Genomic DNA, 21,918 nt, shown 5'->3' on the forward strand with positions numbered 1-21,918 from the left:
TCCACACAGCCACGTCTCTGAAGCACAAAACTGCAGATGTAGAAAGTCTTCGTTTTTCACCATCAGTAGCTGAAGTTCATCCAGTTTATTGGCCAGCGAACGCACGTTGGAGAGAAATATACCTGGCAGCGGTGTGCGGTGTCCACGTTGGCGGAGACGCACAAGCGCACCGGCACGTTTTCCCCTCCTCCGGCGTTTCACTGCACAAAGGTGAGGGCACCTTTGGCCAAAAAGCCCAATAAATCCACTTAAGGCTCGAGAAAAGTGGGATAAAAATAGTTGATTCCCCTGACAAAAAAAAAGCCTTACAGCGTAACTGGCCCGAGCGGGCCTGTGACCTGTCAGTCATCTTGCCCAACATACTTTTTGATTGGCCCCGGGCCATCGGGCCATTGCTTATGTCGAACCCTGGGTGGTCAAAAAGATCTGAGAAGGTCCCAGAGATTAATTCATATGAAGGATGGAGACGTCAACAAGTTAAGTGGAAAAGAAGATAAAAGCAGGACATTACATTACAAGCAACACAAGTCAGACATTTGAGGGAATTTCTCAGGAATATTACAGATAATAATAATAGAATTGAATCCCCCACACACCAGAATAACTGTAATTATGAATGTTGTTATGCACTACAGCATAATTATGCTGTTTATCAGTCTATTGTTTGGTCATGTATGGTCAGAATGCTTGCAGGTGCAGGCGAGAGCTGACACACACCTTGTAGGAGTAGATAACACACTCAGTGGGAGCGGACAGTAATGGTCAGTAATGCACCAGGAGCGGGCAGGAGTGGGATTAGAACAACTATTAACATGGCCACATAAACCTGTAAGTGGGCCCAAGGAGAAAAGTGTCACTTACATTAGTGGTATTTTGAAGAAATACAGCCACATTTAATTCATTACAACTTTATTCTGAAATATGCAGTTGCTCATTTTGCACAGCCTTGACTGATAGAACTCTCACTCTGGTTGCATAAGTGTTCAACTTAAAAAAAAAAAGTGGAAATGCAGGCAGTTATTTTTTACTACAGCATTTCGAAAGGCCATTAATGTGTGCAATGTTGTATCAGAACACTAACATCACAATATAAACCATTATCTGTTCTCCATTTGATATCACTGCTTATTCGAGGAGACTGCAAGAGGTTGTGTCCTACTTCCTTTATCACCTGTAAACAAACATATTTTACCAGTGGCAGGTCATTTTGTGTCCATTTTCCACACTTCCCTCTCTATAATAGTCACCAACTGGGCTTGTGTTCCTGTTTCTGGACCCACTTGCTGTAAGAATCACTCGCAGGAGAGCGGGAAAGCTTCATTTCATGCCCTAGTTGTGACTTGTGTTTTGGGAAAAAGTGGGTTAAATTAACATACTTTAGGGTTTATGGCTGTACAGGCACTTCAAAGACCCAGTTAATTGTAGTAGTGTCGGGATGGGAAAGGCTGTGAAGCACCAGTTTGACCATTGGGACAATTTTACATGTATGTGTGAAATCTAATCAGAATATCGCTTTAGAATTAATGCAAGGCGTTTAATCAAGTCAGATATTTTACCCCTTGTGTTGTGGCCAAGTCCTTAATGTGACAGCCCCCCAGTGCTGAATGAGGCCGCTGTATTCATTGAAGATACTGGGAAGCTCTGTCTTTATGTGTTTATGTGTGTTTGTGCGTGTGAATGTATTTGGGGTTTGGGGTGATTATAAAACACACACCCCACCCTAAACGATGGGTCTGTTTCCATGGTGAAGTTGAGAGTGCTCTCAAGAAGCGGCTCCATCCCGTAATAAAGGATGGTGGGCTCATTGCCCGACATGGCGGCGATGATGATGATGGGCCCCTTTCTCCCTGCGGCTCATTTCCATGGCAATGGCTGAATGAGTTTTTGGTAGGGGAAGGGAGGGGGTGATAGGGGAGTAATTGATGCACACGAAATGCTATTTTTCTCTCTTCTATTTGAATATGTAACAGTGTGACTTGCACCTGTCATTCTCATCAGCCCCTAAAGCAATAATCATAATCATTATAGGCTTTATTCTTCAAGCAGCAATTTACAGAGTGATTTAACTATCAAAACAAAAGCCATGCTCATAAATGACATGAAGGCATCACAAGATGGAAAGAGGGCAAAAAATCAATAGTTTAATTATTAGGATGGAAGATGTCACTATCAAAGTAATGCTTTGAAAATGAGTTTCAATAAGTGGTTTAAAAGGATGTCGAGTGGTCTTTCTAGCCTTCTCAAAGTAAATGGCTTTCCTTGTACCCTGCTGTCTGGCTAAAGGAGCTCAGTCTTGTTCACACTTTAAAAGGGCTAAATTATGGATGTTTCATCACTGTGGTTATATAAATGACCTCTGCTGCTCGCCTGGCTCTTAGACACACACACACACACACACACACACGGTTCACTCTCTCTTCCCTTTCACACACTCCCTCTCCCTCTTGCATCTCCATCACTCTCGTTGTCTCTCAGATGGCTGTACACTGTGTACTGGGGGTTTCCTCCTCAGCACCACGGGAAGGGGTCTCTCTCTGGACAACACAGTTTTTCCATAACAATACTGTAGTTTGCGACCGCCAAAGATCAGCCATATTTTCAGTTAAAGGGCCAGTGTGTAAAATTGGTTGAAAACAGTGACATCAGTGTTCAAATTCTAGATTGCAGGGCTCACTCGCTCACCCCTCCCGTCGGTTAAATGACGGTGGCCTCGTAGAGACAAAAAGCCTTGCACAGACACGAGTTTTTCAGGAGTAGGTCTATCTAGCGACGAGGTGTATGTTTATTTAGAAATCTAAACCATGTTACGATATTGTAATGAATCCCTCACGAGCAGGAGACCAGAGTAGCGTTCGGGAAAAAGGCCAGTTTATTTGAGCACTCCAAAAACTCCGGTAACACTCCAGGGTGTAAAAGACTCTGTCCCAAACTCTGACGGCCTGTTTCCACCAGATGCGTGTTGGTTGCGTCTCCGCTCCGGCACGGCAGCACAGCCGATAGGATTCTATTCTAGTCAATGTGTATGTTTCCACCGGCTGCTGCTGTGCTGCGTTCCGGCTCCGTCACAGCTACGGCAGTTCGGAGCCCTCCGCAACAGATACGCAGGACTTCTATTTTTGCCGGATGCCAGAGCACAACGCAGCAATTCAGCACAGAGCAGATCGTGCGGGGCAGGAAGTCGTGCACAGAAACACGATAAAACATCCGGTAAATTTTCAAAACAAAATACACAGTGTTCACGCGGATAATATTTCCCTGCACTACACCTTGAAAACGACATAATGGGCTGAGGCAGGCCTGAAGTCAACAGGTCAGAGGCTTTTAGACGTCATTTCACCCCTTGAACACCATGGACGAGGAGATATTAATCATGGCAGTGCACCGAGATGTCTTCCGGTGAAGCTGCACCGCTCCGCACAGCAAACGCAGCCGGTGTGTATTGACGGACGGCGGAGCACACAGCGGATAACCAGCGCTGCCGTTCCGCAACGGACACGCATCCAGTGGAAATCCGGCGTGACTCTTCTAGCGTAACAAACACAGTTCATACACACATACTCATTTACATTACCTAGCAGGGACCCCCTCCCCTCTCTGCTCCACCAATCTGCAGCCCGCACACTGACTGACAGCGTAGCCTGTAAACAGAGCTCAGCTGTTTATTTAGCCTAGAAATATCTCCGGACTATAGTAGCTGCAATGGACGACTTTGAACGTGATTTTGAAGAGTTTCTTGTAGCGGACACAGACCCAGAGCCATACCTGTTTGAGCCGGAGCATACAGATGAGGAACTTGGATGCTGAGCGGGCGAGAAGAGAGGCTGAATCCTCCGCTCCCATTTTGCTGCACAGAATGGGATTCGGTGCTGCCATTGTTGGGGAGATATATCATCAGGAGGAAAAGGGCCGCAGAGAGTGCATCACAAAGAGTGAAGTTGCGTTTTCTTTTCCTCGCAGATGGCGGTTCGGGTTCATTCTCTCCTGTTGCGTGGTAAGTGTGGTCCATTCGCAAACTTTATAACTAAAAAAACTTTTCACTACTCTCTATCGACGAACTACTAACACTCTCTGCTGTTTCCTCCTCCTTCTTCCTTCCTTCCGCTGTCTTCGTTGGTTTATTTATACACGCGAAACACGTTCTCTGGCTGGCTGGATTGTCCGCTCGGGCTGCTTTACATACATGGCAGCGCAAGATGGCGACCTCTCTAAAGCAAGGCCCTTGCTATATATATATATATATACATATATATATATATATATATATATATATATATATATATAAAAAAGCATAATTATAAGGCTACAAAAACCAAACGAATTTTATTTTATAGCGATTATACACTTATATAAACATATTAATGGGTAGAATATTCAGATTCAGATTCAGATTTGACGATAAACCATGCCAAATATTACACACTGGCCCTTTAAGCAAATGTGTTTGATCTGAATAAGAGACAGTACACCCTTCAGAATGAGACAAGGTAAAGCAAAAATAAATATTTATTCTGAGTTTGTCACACTGCAGAAAAATGTGTTATTAACCACCCTGCCAAATTTGAATGATTAAAAAAATGCCAAGTATAAAAAACTAGAATTCAGAATCATAAAAAAAGCAGTGCACTCTGCTTTGAAATGCTGGGGGCCTGTCCACTGAAGATCAGTTTTGCCCATCCAATATGGCGGTGATGTTGGCAGCAACAAGCTGAAGCAGTCAGTGATGTATGACGAAGTGATAAAGCAGTGTCCCAAGTAAATTATTAAAGGTAGAAATTGCCCAATTTTCAACAAGCTCTGTGCCATTCCAGTGTGTCAGGCAGGACTCAACCACATTGTAATGACACAGAGCAGGTTGAAAATTGTCAGTCTCTGTTTCCCTTGCAACTTTTCTTACCTTTCTCTCTCTCAAACACACACAAGGACACTCAGTCCCTGTCTCTGTCCGTCTCAGTCCTCAGTACTGTAATGTTATACTTCACAAAAATGACAGTTGGCGGGTCGGATTCAGGTGGTTAATTAATGCATATGCATTGGCTCTCATATCAGGTCAAGTGAACTCTAGTGTTTATACAGTTTAGAGGCGCAGTTATGATAAAGATGGCTCCGTCATCAAGCCAAACTTTCAGTCCTGAAAACAAAAATGGTGAAAAACAGTCAAACTCCACAATGCAGTACTATATACCAGAGGTGGGACAAGCCATTGTTTTGCAAATCACAAGTAAGACTCAAGTCTTTGCGCTCAATTCCCAGTTCAAGTCCCAGGTTCTAAAGTTTGCGTTTCAATTCCTAAACAGCAAATATAAGGCCATTTTAACAGCAGAGTAACAACGTATTAAATTCACAAAAATCACAATGTTGTTACAGTTTGTACTGATTTTTAAAACCTTTGTTGAAAGTTGTCGTGTCTCTGTAATTTTCAACCCACACAATTTGCATACTGTACTTCATTTATATATATATATATATATATATATATATATATATATATAGTTTACCACTGTATTGCTTTGTATGCAAACAAAGTTATCTTTGGTATCATTTTTTTTGACTGTAAGTAACATAACATAACTTAAAGCCACAGTGTGTAGGAATTTCTCCCATCTAACATTGAAATCATATATTGCTTTCAAACACGTATTGCAACAACGGTAGCAGCTGTGTACCAAAAAGCTATGATAACATTGATGAAACCATTTCATCTGATACTTCATGGAGTATTCATTCAGGCTCCTACACAGACACGCGTGATGTGAGCTGTGATGAACTAAGAGTCTCATCCTACTCTCTAATGTGCTATGTGTGAGCTCAGTCCTGCGTGTTCTTTAATGAAGCAATAGGAGAAGATATTCGGTCTCAGTTAATGTAGTTTATTAAGCAGTAAAGGAATAAAATTACAGAGCTCTGGGTCTCAACTTCACGTCCCTGACGAACAACAAAGGTGTGTCAGTTCACGAAGTCTGACCTCCTGTCCTTTCCCTGACCCAGTATATTTGAGCGTAACAGAGTGTCATTGTGCACGCAAGGCGTTGTCCTCTTCTCATTGGCAGTTCCACTTCCTCCTTCACCACACCACGCCCCTGCCTCGTGTTAATCTGACTCCTTCCCGCTGGCGGTGGGGGCATGGTTCCTGTTTTGAAAGACAAGAGAACAACACAACTCCCTACACGTGCTGTACCTTACTATCTGTATATCACTTTCTATTCTTTTTACCATATATGAAACTAATTATCTAAGCATTGCGGTATGTGCTCCTCAGACTTCATGTCTCTTCCTCTCCTGTACTTCTCCACTTCTGCAAAGCAAACACATTCAGATCAGCTGAAATCATCTCAGTATTCTCATTGTTCACACATCTAAAACTTATATAGTGAAACACAACTTATAGTAAAACACATAACATCATTCTATTCCCAACAGCTGACAAACCCCCTCCTCACGATGCTGGCTGTGTTTGTAACGTAGGACTGTTGGGGCAGGTGTAAATCGAAACAAACCAATCACGTCTTGTCTTTTGGCAACTGACAAGTGGCTCAACCTCACACACCTCATCCCTCTCCTTGCAACACTGCGCTGCAAACAGCAGCTCTTTCCACCTGGGAAAGGCTACCCCGATGTTGACCCTCGTTTTTTGAATTTGCCGGTCACGTTTACCCTGGAAATCCGTGAGAGCACAATTTGAATTTGCACTCTGGCAATCAGTAATGATGCTTATTACCTATGCCCATGAAACTGAGCTGCACCAATCACATCGGTGTATCTGATACAGGCGGGCCAGAGGCGAACTAAACAGATGACGACAGCACTGCGACGGTGAAGTCCGGAATCAGTCAGTAAACATTGCAAGATGGCTACGTATGATCACCAGTTGTTTGAAACGGCTTTGGCCGCTACAATGAACAAGTTAGACTTGTTTTTTTTCTGTAAAAGAGGAACAGAAGACGGCGCTCAAGTCTTTCCTTTGCAAGAAGGACGTTTTTGCTGTTTTGCTGACCGGATACGGCAAGAGTCTAATCTACCAGTTAGCTCCGTTGGTAGCTAAGCGTATACGTCACCCCGTGTATTGTTCTGATTGGTCGTAGTGTAATCCAATTGCGTGCAGTGATATTTACAAATGCATGCTTGGTGCCACCCCTCGAGTTGGGCCATTTTCATTACTCATGGCCAGACCCTAAATCTTTCTAGATTTGGGTCTGGATTTCCAGGGTAGGTCACGTTGCCTTTTTGATTCCCTTTTGCGCTTTCTTGGCATGATCCTGCATAATGCTCAAAGAGTGAGACTTTGTTATGCTGCAGTAGTGCCGGGGTAGTAGCGAAGCACCTCTCGCTCCTCTCCTTCGGCTTCTCAGTCACGCATCGCTGGCCTAGCTCTCAACAAAAACACAGAAGGCGGGGCTATTCCCTGGTGGTGCTATATTTCCCTTGCTGGCAGATGTATTTTCAAGATGGCGAAACGTTATGGAACCCCCCAAATGACTTACCCGCCCAATGTATAAACAAATCTGAAATTCTCCTTTTACGAGAATAAGTCATATTATTGGTGGAGGTAATAATACACCAATGGTGACATATTTCTGAATGCAGACATCAGTTTTTGCCAATAAACAACTGAAAATGCTACACAATGTCCCTTTAAGTTCTTTGTGGTTCACTCTTGCAACATGACTGGATGTTGTCGAATTGGTTCAAACAAAGTGGATCTTGGAATGAAGTGTTGACTTGCTGGGAAAGAATAGCAGAACACTTTTTAAATAACAGACAGAAGTCTGTTATTTAAAAAGTAAGAATACTTTTTGGCCTTGTGGGAAGGTATCAAGTGTTTTCAAGTGAAAAGGCTCAAGTCCAAGTGAAGTTATAAGTCAGTGGTGTTAAAGGCCAAGTTGAGTTGCAAGTCTTTTTTGATTTTGTCAAGTCATGTCTAAATTCAACAAATTTGTAACTTACTTTGTAACTTTGTAACTGACTCGAGTCCAAGTCATATGACTCAAGTCCAAACCTCTGCCATATACTGTAGTGAAAAGTCCTATCAAATGTTTTCCACAAATATTTTCTAACATTCTAACAATGCATTTAGAAATGGGTCTCTGATTTCACTTTACCCAGACTTGAAATTTGACTCTGGCTGCTAAAGATTTCCTTTGTCTTCTTGGAAAGTAACCATCAAATAAGGCTCTTACTTTGCCAATGAGTAACTGACTGAGCCAGATGTGTCACCCTGCTCCCAGTCTTCATTGCTAATCAAATCCTGAATCCATTCCTGTACTTAACACACAGACATGAAATTGATATTGATTGGTCTTCTCATCTCACTCTTGTAAAGAAAGCAAATGTAAAAGTATTTCTCAAAAGGTTAGATTTGTTTTCTTGAACTTGTTGTTATAGTCAGTGCTGTAGAACCAAATACAAAAGATATAAAAATAATGGCACACAGGTGGTGATCATCATAAAGTAAACATCCAATTATTCTGCGTATCAGGAGGTGGTGTATCAGAGGGTAACTAAGTTTTTGACAAGTATTGTTTTTTATGACCTTTGACATATGGCTTTTTCACAGCAGACATTTTGAGTTGGCTTTTTCCATTATGTGTCCTAGTAAATCATGCCAGTGAGCCAGCACAAACAATAGACCCTTTCACACATTTGGACTCATCAGAGCAGGAAAGACAAAGATGGAACTAATAACAATATTGATGGCTCAGATCCATATGGATGCACCAGTGAGCCATGCCAGAGTCAACATGCACAATACCAGCACCCTGAAACTGGCACACCTAAATGGAATGCAGCCATCAGTGATTCTTGTTATTACTTACACCTGTGCCCTTTCTGCTAATACATCCAAAATGCCTGCTGTAAAAAAAGTGTATATTCATTTTAACAATTCATAAGTACGCTTATTCAGCTCTCTGGAAGACAGAATGTGTCTTTTTAGAGCTGTACAATATTAGACTCTTGTTAATCTGACTGAATTTAAATAAAAACACCCCAAACTAAACCAGCTCTGTAACACAATGTCATTTTGAAATTATACATTAATTAGTAAGTCTTTTTCCAAGGGCAAAAGGAGAAGCATAAATGAAACCATTTCCAGGGTGAAGCTAAGTACAGAAGGAGTGCAGTCATCGAAAATTTCTTGAGGATGTTCCAATTAACAAGCATGGTAATTGTAAATTAAGTTGTGTGGGGCATTTTGTGAAAGCCTTAATCTTATAAACACCCTTGCATATGTATGTGAAGGTCAGATTGATTAATTCCTATTTGTGTCAGTGCTTTAACTCTTTGCTGTGTTTCTGTCTTCAGTAATCCTTCGCTATGTCTGTCCATTAATTCTTATTCTTAGTCTTTCACATCATTAATATATGCTGACTGTTTCAGTAGAAGTTTTACATTGTTTTTAATTAACTGATTATTTTAGTAATGTCATTGTCATGTGGTTAAATATACTGTATGTTGAGAGAACAACCTGACCTCGAGGTCCATTTTGTAGCTGGTCTGGAGCTTTCGATCATATTAAATGATCTTCATCAGCAGGTTAAACATTGGTTTTGAATTTTTCTCAGTGCAGAAAGAAATCTGTGCCATCAGATGTATGAAAAATGTCTTTGAAAATTGTAAAAAGCCAGGTTTTAGTATTAGGTAATCATATTAGAATCTGATTATTACTCTCTCTTTCTCTCTCTGTCAGATGCTCCAGAGGGAGGTGGGAGGGGCTCGGGTGGTGCTGCACCAATCAGCGATGAACTGGACATCTTTGGACCAATGGTCTCCAACCCTCTCCCCTCTTCCAACAACACACAGCAGGTAACAAACACACACACACACACACACAGTCTCAGGCTTTCATCATCTGCTTATCACCACAGGCAGACCGCAACACAGGGAGTCTGTGGAGACTCCCATGATGCAAGTGCGCACACACACACACACACACACACACACACACACACACACGTCATCTCTCTGATACATGCAGACACATACTCTCTAAGGATCATATCAAAGCAAACTGTCAGACTCTGCTTTACCGAATCAATTTGACCAGTGTCCTTCAAAGTGAGTGTGTGAGAGAGAGGGAAGAGGAACAATGGTGAACTGTGACAATGGAGACAACAGCTGGGAGCTGGGAGAGAGATGTGATAGTATTTTTTAGAATATAGCAATAATAATGTATTTCACTGAATTTGTCTAAGACTTCTTAAGTTAACCCCTCCAATCTATGTAGCAGAGCTAGATTAAAATATACAACCCAAATAAAGAAACAAAAACAAGCAATAACACACCTGTTGTCTGCATGTAATTTGAATCCAATGCAGCTGACGAAAGAACACATGGATAAACTGTGTTTGGACATATGGGGAAAGATTACACGCACCAAATATTTTTATGTGCATTTGCTTTTTGTAACAGCCCTGAAAAATTCAAATAAGGTGAATGAGGAACAGATTGAAAAGGAATGAGTCAAATAATCAGAAATGAAGAGAGATTTTTTTGAAGTAAAAAAAAATGGGAGGGGGAAATGGAGGGAGAGAGCATGAGCATAAAATGATAGAAGCCATATCTGACAGATTAATTGGTCACCATTCAAAAGTGTAATTTGGGAGATTAAAATGACAACTGTCAACAAACTGTGAAAAGGAACACTTGGCTGTGGTCAAGTTTATGTGCTGGTGACTGTTAATTGCATTCGGCTAAAGATGGTTTTGTCGAGAAAGTAGCACCATTGTAATTTTTTGATGTTCAATGAGATGGAGAGAAGCATCTTTAAATGTTGAAAAAGAGAGTGACAAGTATTTCGTAAAATTGCTGCTCACCTTGCCTCATTTTCAGACACCTAGCTTGCAGCTAGCTTTTCAGTAAGTCATTAGAAATTAGTAAAAGTGGTGGAGAGTGAACAGTGTTTGGAATCTGGTGATTGTCATAAGGTAGTTATTTTCATAGTCTAGCTCAGAATCAAGACCTCTGTAAAACAACTTCCCACGTTAGTGCTCAGGTTGGGCGGTTTGGGTAAGGTTGTTAGAAAATGTTGCAGGTTTTGGGCAGGCGAGTCATTAAGTGTTCTCAGTGAGATATTAATAATTTCAGAAACATTGTGCAATAATTCTACTTCCACCTTTTCTCTGCCTCTCTGCCCCTCTTACTCACACAGCAAGTAGCTTTCTCATCAGCACTACTCCGCTCAGGCTTGCTGTTATTCGTCTGTCAAAGTCCAACATATTAAATATGCTCTGGTCATAGTGTTCGGTAAAAATAGTTCCCTCAGAGATTATGCAAGCCTACCACCATGTCCTAACAGCAGGCAAGCATTTCTCTGAATCAGTTAAATATACATTTCTGTTGTCTTGTAAACAAACCACTGTGCCAATCAGCTGTGCGCACCAGATCATATTTAAGATTTAACCACGTAAAAGATGGATGAGTGCTGTTTTCCTGTGTTTGTACATATAAACAGCAAACACTTGTTTTATATTGTGATATTTACTGGGAATGACATACAATATATCCAGCAGCAAGTAGGGTGTTATTGGCGAGGTAGTTGACAGAAATTTTCAGCTCAAGTTTGTGGGTTTATTGGTCGGTTTTAGGCTACTGATTAACATACATGTTTGCGGTTCATGTAGGTCGTTAGGTTGGTACAGGTTTTAAAAAGCCCTGACCCGCACATAGCTATTGTGTGTATACTTGTGAGATCTGGTTCTGATTTGTTATGTGGCTTTCTTAGGACTTAAACAAAATCACTGTTGTGTTAGCCTAAAACAGGCAAATCTAATCAGTTTACACCATAGCATGTGTGAAACATAGCTTACTAGGTTCATTTTAGCAAGTACATGGTCAGGCATCACTCACCAAAAGTTTGTTATTATCATAAATGGACAGTATGTAGCTTTTATTAATTAAAAAAAAACACTACTTTTAAATACCATGATTATACCTGAAAATTGGCGTAGTAACCTATACTAAGTATCCCATTTGTGTTTTTGTCAATGTCAGCTGAATTAACATTATTTTGCAGAAAACTAGCTTAATTTTCTCTGATGGTTTGAATAAATGAAACTGCCTTAAGTAATACTGTTAAATACACCAAACAAATACACGTTTGGAGTTTATAGAAAGTAAAAACTAAGATAAAATCAGAGATGGAATGATGGAGTTGGGTGTGCAATGAGTGTCCGCAGCCATATTAGATTGTCGTCATCTTCTGGGTAAACAAAGCAAAACTGGGTGTTTGTCTGAATAAGAAGAGAAAGAAAATGAACAGGAATGGATGACATTCTTGACTGTATTTTCCAGATATTTGTCCTCACTTATTTTTCAGTTCCCCCTCTGCCAGTCCTTCAGCAGCTAGTCTCAGGGGAGCCAGTGTGGTTGGCTGAATTAAACATTTTCAAGGAGCAGCATTGAGTTTGAAATGCCATTGTGGTCCCTCAAGCGTGGCCTTTGACCTCAGCTCGGCTGGAAATGAGGACACACACATTCATGCAGACACATATTTAAACTCTTTCCCTCATACACACACTCAGAAGATGCATGCAGTTGCACACTTCTACTCAGGGACTAGAGAAAACACATGCAGAAAACAAACACGATATGCATTTCAAAGGACACACACAGACACAAACAGACACAAACTACAAGTGACCCAGTCCTGGGTTGAAAATTCATTCTTTAACTCTCTGACCTGTTCCCAGGTTTCAAGTGTAATATCTCACTCTGGTACATGCACAAGCACACGCACATCTCCGAGCCTCCTGGGACCAGACCAGGCAGTTGCTCGCTGGAGACCCATGCATGACAAACAATTATGGGCTGCTGTAACTGCAAGCTCCCCCTCTGCCCCTACCAGCCTCCCACTTACCCTCTAATCTCCCCTCCATGCTCACCTCCTCTGTGACTCCATCTACTGCAGCTCTGTGTGTGCCTCGCACCTCTGCTCATCTCCATAAACTTATTAGTCCTAAACTCTCCTCCTATACCAATCTCCTCTTCCCTCCTCTGTGAAAACCTGCTGTGGTCACAGGTGATGTGAGGTAACCCTGCTTATCCAGTCCCCTTTTTAGCAAATCAGGAACAAGTATGTCAGAGATCTTCCAACACTTTCACATGAAATTACTTCAGGAGGAGAAGTCTTTTTTTTTTTTTTTTTTTGAATGTTTTATTTTTGATTTTTTCAGTTACAGTTACCAACTGACAAGACAAAAAAAAATCCACAAGGTGGCAAAGTAGAAATGAAATGGATACTATGTACAATGACAGGACAATAGAAAGTGGAAAAAATAAAAAAATAATAAAAAATGAATAAATAAAATATATTATGCAATAATCAGGGATACAGAGAGAGACAAAGGGTAGCATCTGGAAATTAGTCTCAGGAGCAGAAGTCTATTCATTTTCTTTAGGGTTATGCAGTATTTATAATAGGGATGGGAATTCATTTCTATATTAAAGTACTCACATTAAATTGTTATAGAGTACTTGAGTACTAAATTGGCTTACAACAGAAAACAAGTGCAATTTGAGGTCTTGTGCGTGAACAACCAGGCTTCAATCAAGCTATGAAACCATAAATTCAAAGTTAACAATAGAAAAATCAACTTTCTGTTGCTGCCATTACATAGGTAACACAGCAGCTGCAGCTAACATCCAACACCAAGCCGTTAAAGGTCCCAACAAACTCACACCCATAACTGTTAATAACAGGTAACGTTAGCCGTGTGAAGCTAACAGTTAGCCCTGTCACTGTGTGTGTGTGTGTGTGTGTGTGTGTGTGTGTGTGTGTGTGCAGGCGGACACTCACCAACTGTCCCCTGGTGCAGAGCTCACGCTCCAGCAGCAGTAGTTTCATGTTAAAAAAAATAAATAAATGGAAAAAAGTCATGTTCATGTTGGTGAGGTTGGGTGGAGATTACAAATACCAACATCCAAATCAAGTACTTCTACTCATCCCTAGTTTATACAATTTTTTGTAGCCTCCAGTAACCTTAACCAACCTGCTTAAGCGCCTGAAAAGGCAAACATACATGAATTCCTCACAAAGTCTGACAAGCCATATTTAATTGATATAGAACTACATTGTAAATGCACATTATTTTTTAACCTCACACTGCATTCATACAACTATCTTGAGTTATCAGATGATGTGAAGGCTAGTACAAGTTGGAAACATGAGAACCTTTCCCATCTGTGCCTTGCAATTAGAGTGTGGCACAGAGTGATTCAATTGTGTGTCCTCACAGAAACTTGGTGACAGAGAGACCCCCTGGTAGAGGTTTGTTTTGTTAAAGATGAAATAAATACAAAGTGAAACGCTTTTTTGGCAGAGCGGGGTTATATAAAATTGTATGGTGTGGCACAGCTAATAGCTTCATTTTGGCTCTTCTAGTTCTCTCTGTTCATTCAAAGGTCAACAGAGTCAAGATGATAATATATTGACTAATTATTGAATCATAGCTTAGCTGCAATAACAAGGCACAGCAGGTCTGTCAGGTTTGGGACTTTAGCTGAAGTGACACCGAGTTTAAAGGGATCTATTATGCATTTCATTATTTTCTGTCATATATGTAATGTTGTATGTTCATATTTCATATTTCAACTCTGCCAAAATTTCAAATAATTACGTAAATGTATGTAAAAGTGATCCCAGTGAGCAAAAACTTTCACATCACATGTCTTTATGTGGTCGCCTGCTCCAGGCACACTACTGCAAGTGTTTACATTATATACCTTGCCCCATGTAGCTTCATGCTAACACCTGCAATGACAGTGCAGTGACAGAAAGGGCAGAGAGGGAGGGGAGCTTAAAGAGACAGGTGCTTAAACAGAGCGCTTCAGAAAGAGGAAGCTAATAGGTGTTCTAGTACAGACACTATTAGAAAAGTATTTTTTTAGACTATAAGCATGTCTGGTAGAAACCCACAATACAATTAATTGAGCATAACAGGTCCCCTTTAACAGCCAGTGTCTTTTTTAGCTTTTCCAAAACCAAAAACACAAGAGCTAATGTGTGTCACATATATTAAACAGCATGTTTTTGTGCTTTAACATAAGCCTTTAGTGTTAGCAAACCTGGCTCATAAGTTACCTACAGTTATAACCTAGTGTAACTTCCATGCCAACAGTTAGCATATTACTAGCATTATCTGTTAACAAAGTACTTCCCCCTTTCCCAAATAGTGTGTGGACACCAGTGTATTATCTGAACACAATCTAAGCAGTGTTAAAGAAATATCAGTTCGATTGTTTTTAACTTGTTGTAATATAACTGTGCATCGTAACGCTAAGGTTTACTAGCATAACAATGCAATATAAGAACAGTGCTGCTCCTTTATTTCCATGTCCTCTACATAAGTTGGTGAGGATGATGACTTTTTTCCTGGGACCTGTTAGCTTTAGCCTTTCCTCCTGTCAGCATCATTAAAGGATGCTCAGTTATAATAATCATAATGTTTAGAAACCATCAAAAGCATCGTTGAAAGCTTTTTTGCATGGTTCTTGTTATCCTAAGAGCCAGCTGGAAGCATTAAAAAGCCAGAGACAGTTTGCAACCAACTCGGGGAGTTTATGTTAATTTGGTAGGTAGCCAGGGCTCATGAAATCTAATATCTTCAGTTGTAGACTGGAGATGAAAAGCTACTTTTGTTTACTTCTGTTTGAAATTAGGGACTCCACTATTGCAAAAATGTTTGCATTTTGAGTGGTAAAATTGCAAGCATTATAATTGTAAACTGGATGTGTGCATGGGTGGATTTAGAGACAATAGGCCCTTGGGCGCAGATATGTAAAAGGCCCCACCACCTCTCTCATATAGGAGCAAGACACACAGACTTTGTGCTGGTTTTGCCTCTTGTGTCTGTTTGAAGTCAGTTAGTGTCTTTTCAGTGTGTGTGTGTGTGTGTGTGTGTGTGTGTCTTTTGTGTCTCTTTGTGGTTGTTTTGCCTCTTTATGTAGGTATTTTGTGTCTCATTTCAGTTTCTTTGCATTTTTTTTTTGTCTTTTTGTGTCTCCTTGTCATTATGAGTCTCTTTCTGGTCTGTATGTGTTCATTTGAGGGACATTTTGCAAGTGAAGGCCAGGCACATTCAGTAATCTATGCCTGCATGTGCGCAGGGATGGATAAGAGAGCTTGGCAGGTGTAGCAACAGTAAGTTTTCCCTATTAACTGCAAAATGGAAAAACAGTTGATTTCAGTCCAGTTTGTCCAATGCCAATTTAAAGATCAGCCCTCACGCTCCTCTTGTCAACATCTCAAAAACGATGCTTGGAGTATGGCTGCACTTGTTAATAGTTTTTTTCAAAAAGCTCAAAATTTTCTCTCTTCATAAGACTTCAGTAGCTTTTTCAAGTTACCAAACAATGAAATGTCGCAAAAGCCGTAGAGTTTACATGTTTGGCACTGTTTGGTTACTGTTTTGCCATATCTAAAGCTTCATGAGAGTCTGTTAGAATAGAGTGTTACATTATTCACATAACTTAATGTGTGAGATTCATCATTTCAAAGACATTTATAAGTAAGCTTGTACATTTTTCAAAAGAAATACAGGCTACTAATATTGCTACACCATAGATTTTCTACCCTCTCTGTAATAGTCTCTTTTCTCTGCCTACACCTTCGACCATTTCTTTTTCTCACATTTTTATGCTCCTTTATTATCTGTACGTCTACCCTTTCCCCTGTCCATCAATTTTCTTCCCTCTCTCATCTGTCACTCACCATTCATTCTCTCACAAGAATATATTTTCCTTGAATCTGCACATAGAGTTCTGCTCCTGTTATTCTCCTTCTTGCCCTTCATATGACCTCTTTCTTTTATCTTATTCCCTTTTGCCTCCTTCCCTTAACGTCCTTTACCTTGCCTCTTACCTAAGGCCTCATTAATCACTGTTAGGTGTGTACAAATATATGGGTAGATCAGACATACTGTACAAGCATTTCTAAGTGTATTTTATGAACTTGGATGTACACTTAAATGTGCGTAAAATTCAGATGCAGCCAAGATCATATTCGTGCTCAGCACCATGAAGAAACAAGGAATTCTTACATTTATTTGATGAATTTTTCTCAAATCCAGTAATTAAAAAGCTGAAGCAAATGATGGCCTTTTTAGAGTAATTTTACAAAAATTGTACCAGCATACAATTATTTAGACAACAAGAACACAGAAACAATTAAAATTCTGCACAGACTCTGTTCACTATGTGAATATACTGACTTTAAAAGGCAAATTTTCACCCACTTGAAACATTAGCCTGACTGTTGCAGTTCGGGTTACATAGGTTCATAGATCTTAATATAAAAAGCTAAAGCAAAACTGTATATTAAATTGTGAGGAAAAACTCAGTAGGTTTTTGATTTCTGACACCACCTCTTTCCAACACTGGACAAAGAGACAAGACTGGAATTTCACACCCACCATGAGCTGCATAATGCATGCTGTTCTTTGAACCATTATTTTAGAGGCTCACAGACGCAAATGGTTTTACCACAGTGCTGCACAGCAGGCAGTTCTGAAAAATATATCTACACTATGACCAGCTTCTTATTAATATAAGTGCACCATTCAGCAGCAGTGGGGGAAGCTGTACTGGTATGTAAGTAAAATTACCAAACATTAATGTGGAGGTAAAAGCAAACATATTATCAGCAAAATGTACATAAAATATTCCAAGTACTTTTCAAGCCATTAATCATCTAATGACCCCCAAATTTATCTTGTGGCCCTTTGGAGGGACCCGACTCCTAGGCTGGGAACTATTGCAGGACTAAACTACTTAACCATATGTAGTTACTGTACAATCTTATAATGGTGAACAGTGACGTGGGAGGGTAGCCGCAGCTGGTCAAGCAGCGATAGTCAGGCGGCGATTCTCTCGTAAGTTGACTTGCGTTTGCGTTTCCCTCTTGCTACTAGCTGCTCGCTCATTCCTGCTATCAGCTGTTTCCTGTTTATCCGCCGCCAGTGGGTCGCATGTGCGGCATCAACAGCTCTTCCCACAAGTTATCAACAGCCCCTCCCGTTGTGGAAGGCCGTCTCGGTCTTTTTAAACTGAAAGGGTTCTGCCAATATGTCTACCCTACGAGGCGGAAAATTTGGGCGCCTCGGATCAACTCGCCAATCCGTCTCTGTGTGTATAAACGCTTGCAGCTTGCCGGCAAAACGGCCCAACGTTCACGGAAAATCTGGCAGTGTAAAAGGGGCTAATGTATTGTGTTATATAAGTGTATTATTGGTTGTTACAATCTTAATCTGCAAAGTGACTAGTACCTAATGCTCTTAAGTAAACGTAGGGGGAAAAAAGTTCAAATGTTTCCCCTTAATTGTACTGGAATAAACGTGTAAAGTATCATAGCATGGAAATACTGACGTTAAGTACCTCATAAGACGAGCTTCAATAAATGTACTTTCTACTACTTTTTGTCAGATTAAATAACAATTACATACACATGACATCCATGGAGAGGCCTTTGAAGTGTTGTAGACAAGAACAGAGACATTAGATAAAAAATAATTATTTATCACTGCAGTGCAGTTGTGCTATCTGTTAAAGCCTTGGACTGTCAGGCAGCACTTCATAGACCGCAAGTGATTGCTCCGTCGTGGCTGTTTGATACCAGACAGGCTGCTCTCACATGGCCCTTTGCCTGCGGCAGCACTGTCTGTCTTGTAGAATGTATTATTTGAATGTCAAAGAGTACATTTTGTTTCCGCCACAAGTCCTCTACTCAGAAGATGGAGTTCACTGCAGCTCTCACAGCCAGGACCCTTTTTTTTATTCATCATATATTAACACACCACCAAGGTCCAAAGATGTGTCTTATTTGTTGCCTTCAATCTCCACCAAAAGTTCAGTTTTTGCACCGGGAGAGATCTTGCTTGTCTTTGTCTGAGACATGTCCAGTGGAGCATGGAGACTTTCACTGACATTTCCAGCAGCATAAGAAGAAAAGGCAGTTACCTCACAGTATGTCGATAATAACTGCATCTGTCTTGGTGTGAAGGTTAGCCTGATTGGTTAGCCTGTAACCAACAAGGCAGACAAACTAGCGGCATGTGCATGTGTCTGCTTCCTAGGGGAAGAAATCAATTGGATTTATGTGACCTTTCCTGTGGGGCCATCATCAGGCCAAACTATCAGGGCTAAAATGAGTGTACCTCCTGACCCCCCAACCAACTCAAACAAGGGATTTCAGTTTTGGTTGATTTTGCCTTCGATAGCTCAGGACCCATTAATTGGTAACTAACTGGTTAACTTTTAAAAAGAAAAAAAAAAAAGAAAATGACATGAAATACAACAGACCCTAATTGCTTTTAGTCTGGTGCATCACTGACTGAGCTTCAGCACCGCATTTCATAGCACTATCCATTTAAAGGTGGTGAAATTTTAATGTTTTGTGTAGGGCTGGGCGGTATACTGGTTCGTACCGAAAACCGGTATTTATTTTCGTTATGATAGGAATTTTTCATATACCGCAATACCGGTGAATAGCCCAAACAACGTCCGGAACGTTCGCGGCGGAAAAGTGTTTCAGCGGGGACCCATTTCACTGCTGCACACCACAGGCAAGCTTGAGCAGGCGAGAGTGAGAGCATATAGAAACGTTTAGAGGCGAGAATGGCTGCCGGAGAGTCCTGAAAGTGAAGCAACTGTACACGATGACCCAGAAGAACTCATACCAAAAAGAGCAGTGTTTCCCCTATATGCAACTAACAGCGGCGCACCGACGTTTACAATTCTCCTCTGCCCTCTGTATCGCGCATGGCGGAGTTTCGCCCCGATGTGCACACACCCACACACACACACACACACACAGACAAAGCGCACACACACAGGTGAGCACACTAGAGCACGGATCGGGCATGTTAAGTTGTTAAGTTGGCCGAACCTGAGCAAAATACTGTGAAATACTGTGAAACCGATGTGATTTTTTCTTAAAACCATGATATGAACATTTTGCCATACCGCCCAGCCCTAGTTTTGTGATGTAAGTGTGTTGCCTTATTTCATTTTCTGTTGGCTTTGCTGACAGACAGCTGGCTAGCTGTGATAACATGTAGAAACGCAGCGCTGACTGCCCACACTCTGACCTCCACCAGTGAGTTAGCCTTGGCCGCTCTGCCCTGAGCACCACCTGGATCGAGTGGGAGCTAGCTAGCGGCACCACTCATTTGCAATTACATGGCAGCCACACTCCGGTCTACCCCTAGGTACCCTGGTGGGTACACAGCTTCAATTTGAGCCACAAAACCTCTAGCATTACTAACTATGTTAGCACCACTAACTGCTAATGGTGCTAACACAGCTAACAGTGCTAACATGGGTTACAAGGCTAAGCAGTCCCTTCTGGATTTTATGGGCTGTTTTGGGGATTTTTGCAGCCTCAATTGCCTGATTTCATAGCAGCTTTTCTAAAAAAAAAAATCCAGTGCATTTTGCAAAGTTATAAATATTATTTTGCAATAAAATTGCAAGTAAAAGCTAAATTTGCTAAAGTAGTTGTGATACTGTCTAGGATTTGGAGCCTATTATGAGCATTCAGTGTTTCCCACAGAAATAGAATTTATTTGTGATGGCAGGGAGTTGCGGGTGGTGGTGCCGTTTAATGCACACTAGGAACCGTCTTAAAGAGCCGCTCTCCTCCTGCTCTCCCTGCCCAGTTAGCACAAGGTAACACAGCGCAACATCCTCTCACTTGTCATATTTTGCTGCCTGGGCAGAAGTCTCACAGCAGCAATTAACATCTGACACTGAGCCATTAATCTCACACCAACACCAAAATTATTCAACTCTGTTATTAAACCTGTTAATAATCATTGGGTAATGTTAGCTATGTGATCCTAACAGTTAGTCCTAGTCACATTTGCTGTAAAGTTGTGGTGATTAGACAAAATTTCAAGGTTGCACAGAATTCCCCTCGGGATTAATGAAGTATATAAAATTAAAAAAAAAAAAAATCACAGGGATGGCTGAATTTGTTGTAATTTTTGCAGTCATGACATCCTGGATGGACTGGCTAAAGGGGGTTTGCAAATAAAAAATTGAGCTGCTGAGTGACCCGGGGGAGAGAACAGAGGGTGGGCACAATATTCCCACAGCAACATTGTTGGATCAGGATGGCAGTACTAGCAGTATTTGCCAAATGAGTGGCACTGCTAGCACCCATCAGGCCCAGGTGGTAAGCAGTGCATTAAACTGAAGAGCAGCAAAATTAACCTACAGACCGACATCTGTGACAAGTCAAAAATATTCTTGGCGGTTAACTGAGTAACAGTAAACTGCTGACATCCCTTATGCAGACAGAATTTGCTCTGCAGGGTCACGCTCCCAAGAGGAAACTCCATGAACTTACCATTGAGCGTCATCATTGCAGTGTCAACCTTTCCCCTCCTATACAAGCAAGCAGTCTGCACAAGGGCACAGTTTTGACAGTCAGTACACATCCACCTAACCTTACACACACACACACACACACACACACACACACACACATACAGAGGGCTGACTTTGGGATTCAGCAGGCGGATATTGCTTTACAGCTGTGATTAGCTGGGTGCGTGAAGAAAGAGGAAGCCGGCAGCCTGCTGATTCGTGCAGCTATTAACTGGCATTGGGGAGCACTCGCCTATCTGCGAATACGTCAATTACAAAAATACGATTACACCCTTGTAGGAGGGGGAGGATTTGTGTTATCCCTAGCTTTTTCCCTTCTCTCTCTCTCTCTCTCTCTCTCTCTCTCTCTCTCACTCACACATACACACACACACACACACACACACACACACACACTATGTCTCGTCCTCTATCTCTCATTCACCCCACCCTGAGTGAGAAAAATGTAGATATTAAGATAAAAGAAAAAGAATGGGGAACAAAAAAGAAAGAAAGGTACTGAAGTGGTGAGCAGGGAATGAAAGGTGGAAGGAGGGAGAA

General features: G+C 41.2%; 1 protein-coding gene across 5 annotated transcripts in view; it reads left to right on the forward strand.

Annotated features, from left to right (window-relative positions):
* Window positions 1-21,918, forward strand: part of LOC117248178 (stromal membrane-associated protein 1) — a 182,367-nt gene that overhangs the window by 131,705 nt on the left and 28,744 nt on the right. For all 5 annotated transcript variants that reach the window (XM_078160831.1, XM_078160833.1, XM_078160834.1 and 2 more), the window contains one exon: window positions 9,683-9,798. In XM_078160831.1, coding sequence (XP_078016957.1) covers window positions 9,683-9,798 — 116 coding nt within the window. The remainder of the gene's footprint in view (window positions 1-9,682; window positions 9,799-21,918) is intronic.

The sequence above is a fragment of the Epinephelus lanceolatus genome, chromosome 17 (genome assembly GCF_041903045.1).
Source record: "Epinephelus lanceolatus isolate andai-2023 chromosome 17, ASM4190304v1, whole genome shotgun sequence".
NCBI classification, from domain to species: domain Eukaryota; kingdom Metazoa; phylum Chordata; class Actinopteri; order Perciformes; family Serranidae; genus Epinephelus; species Epinephelus lanceolatus.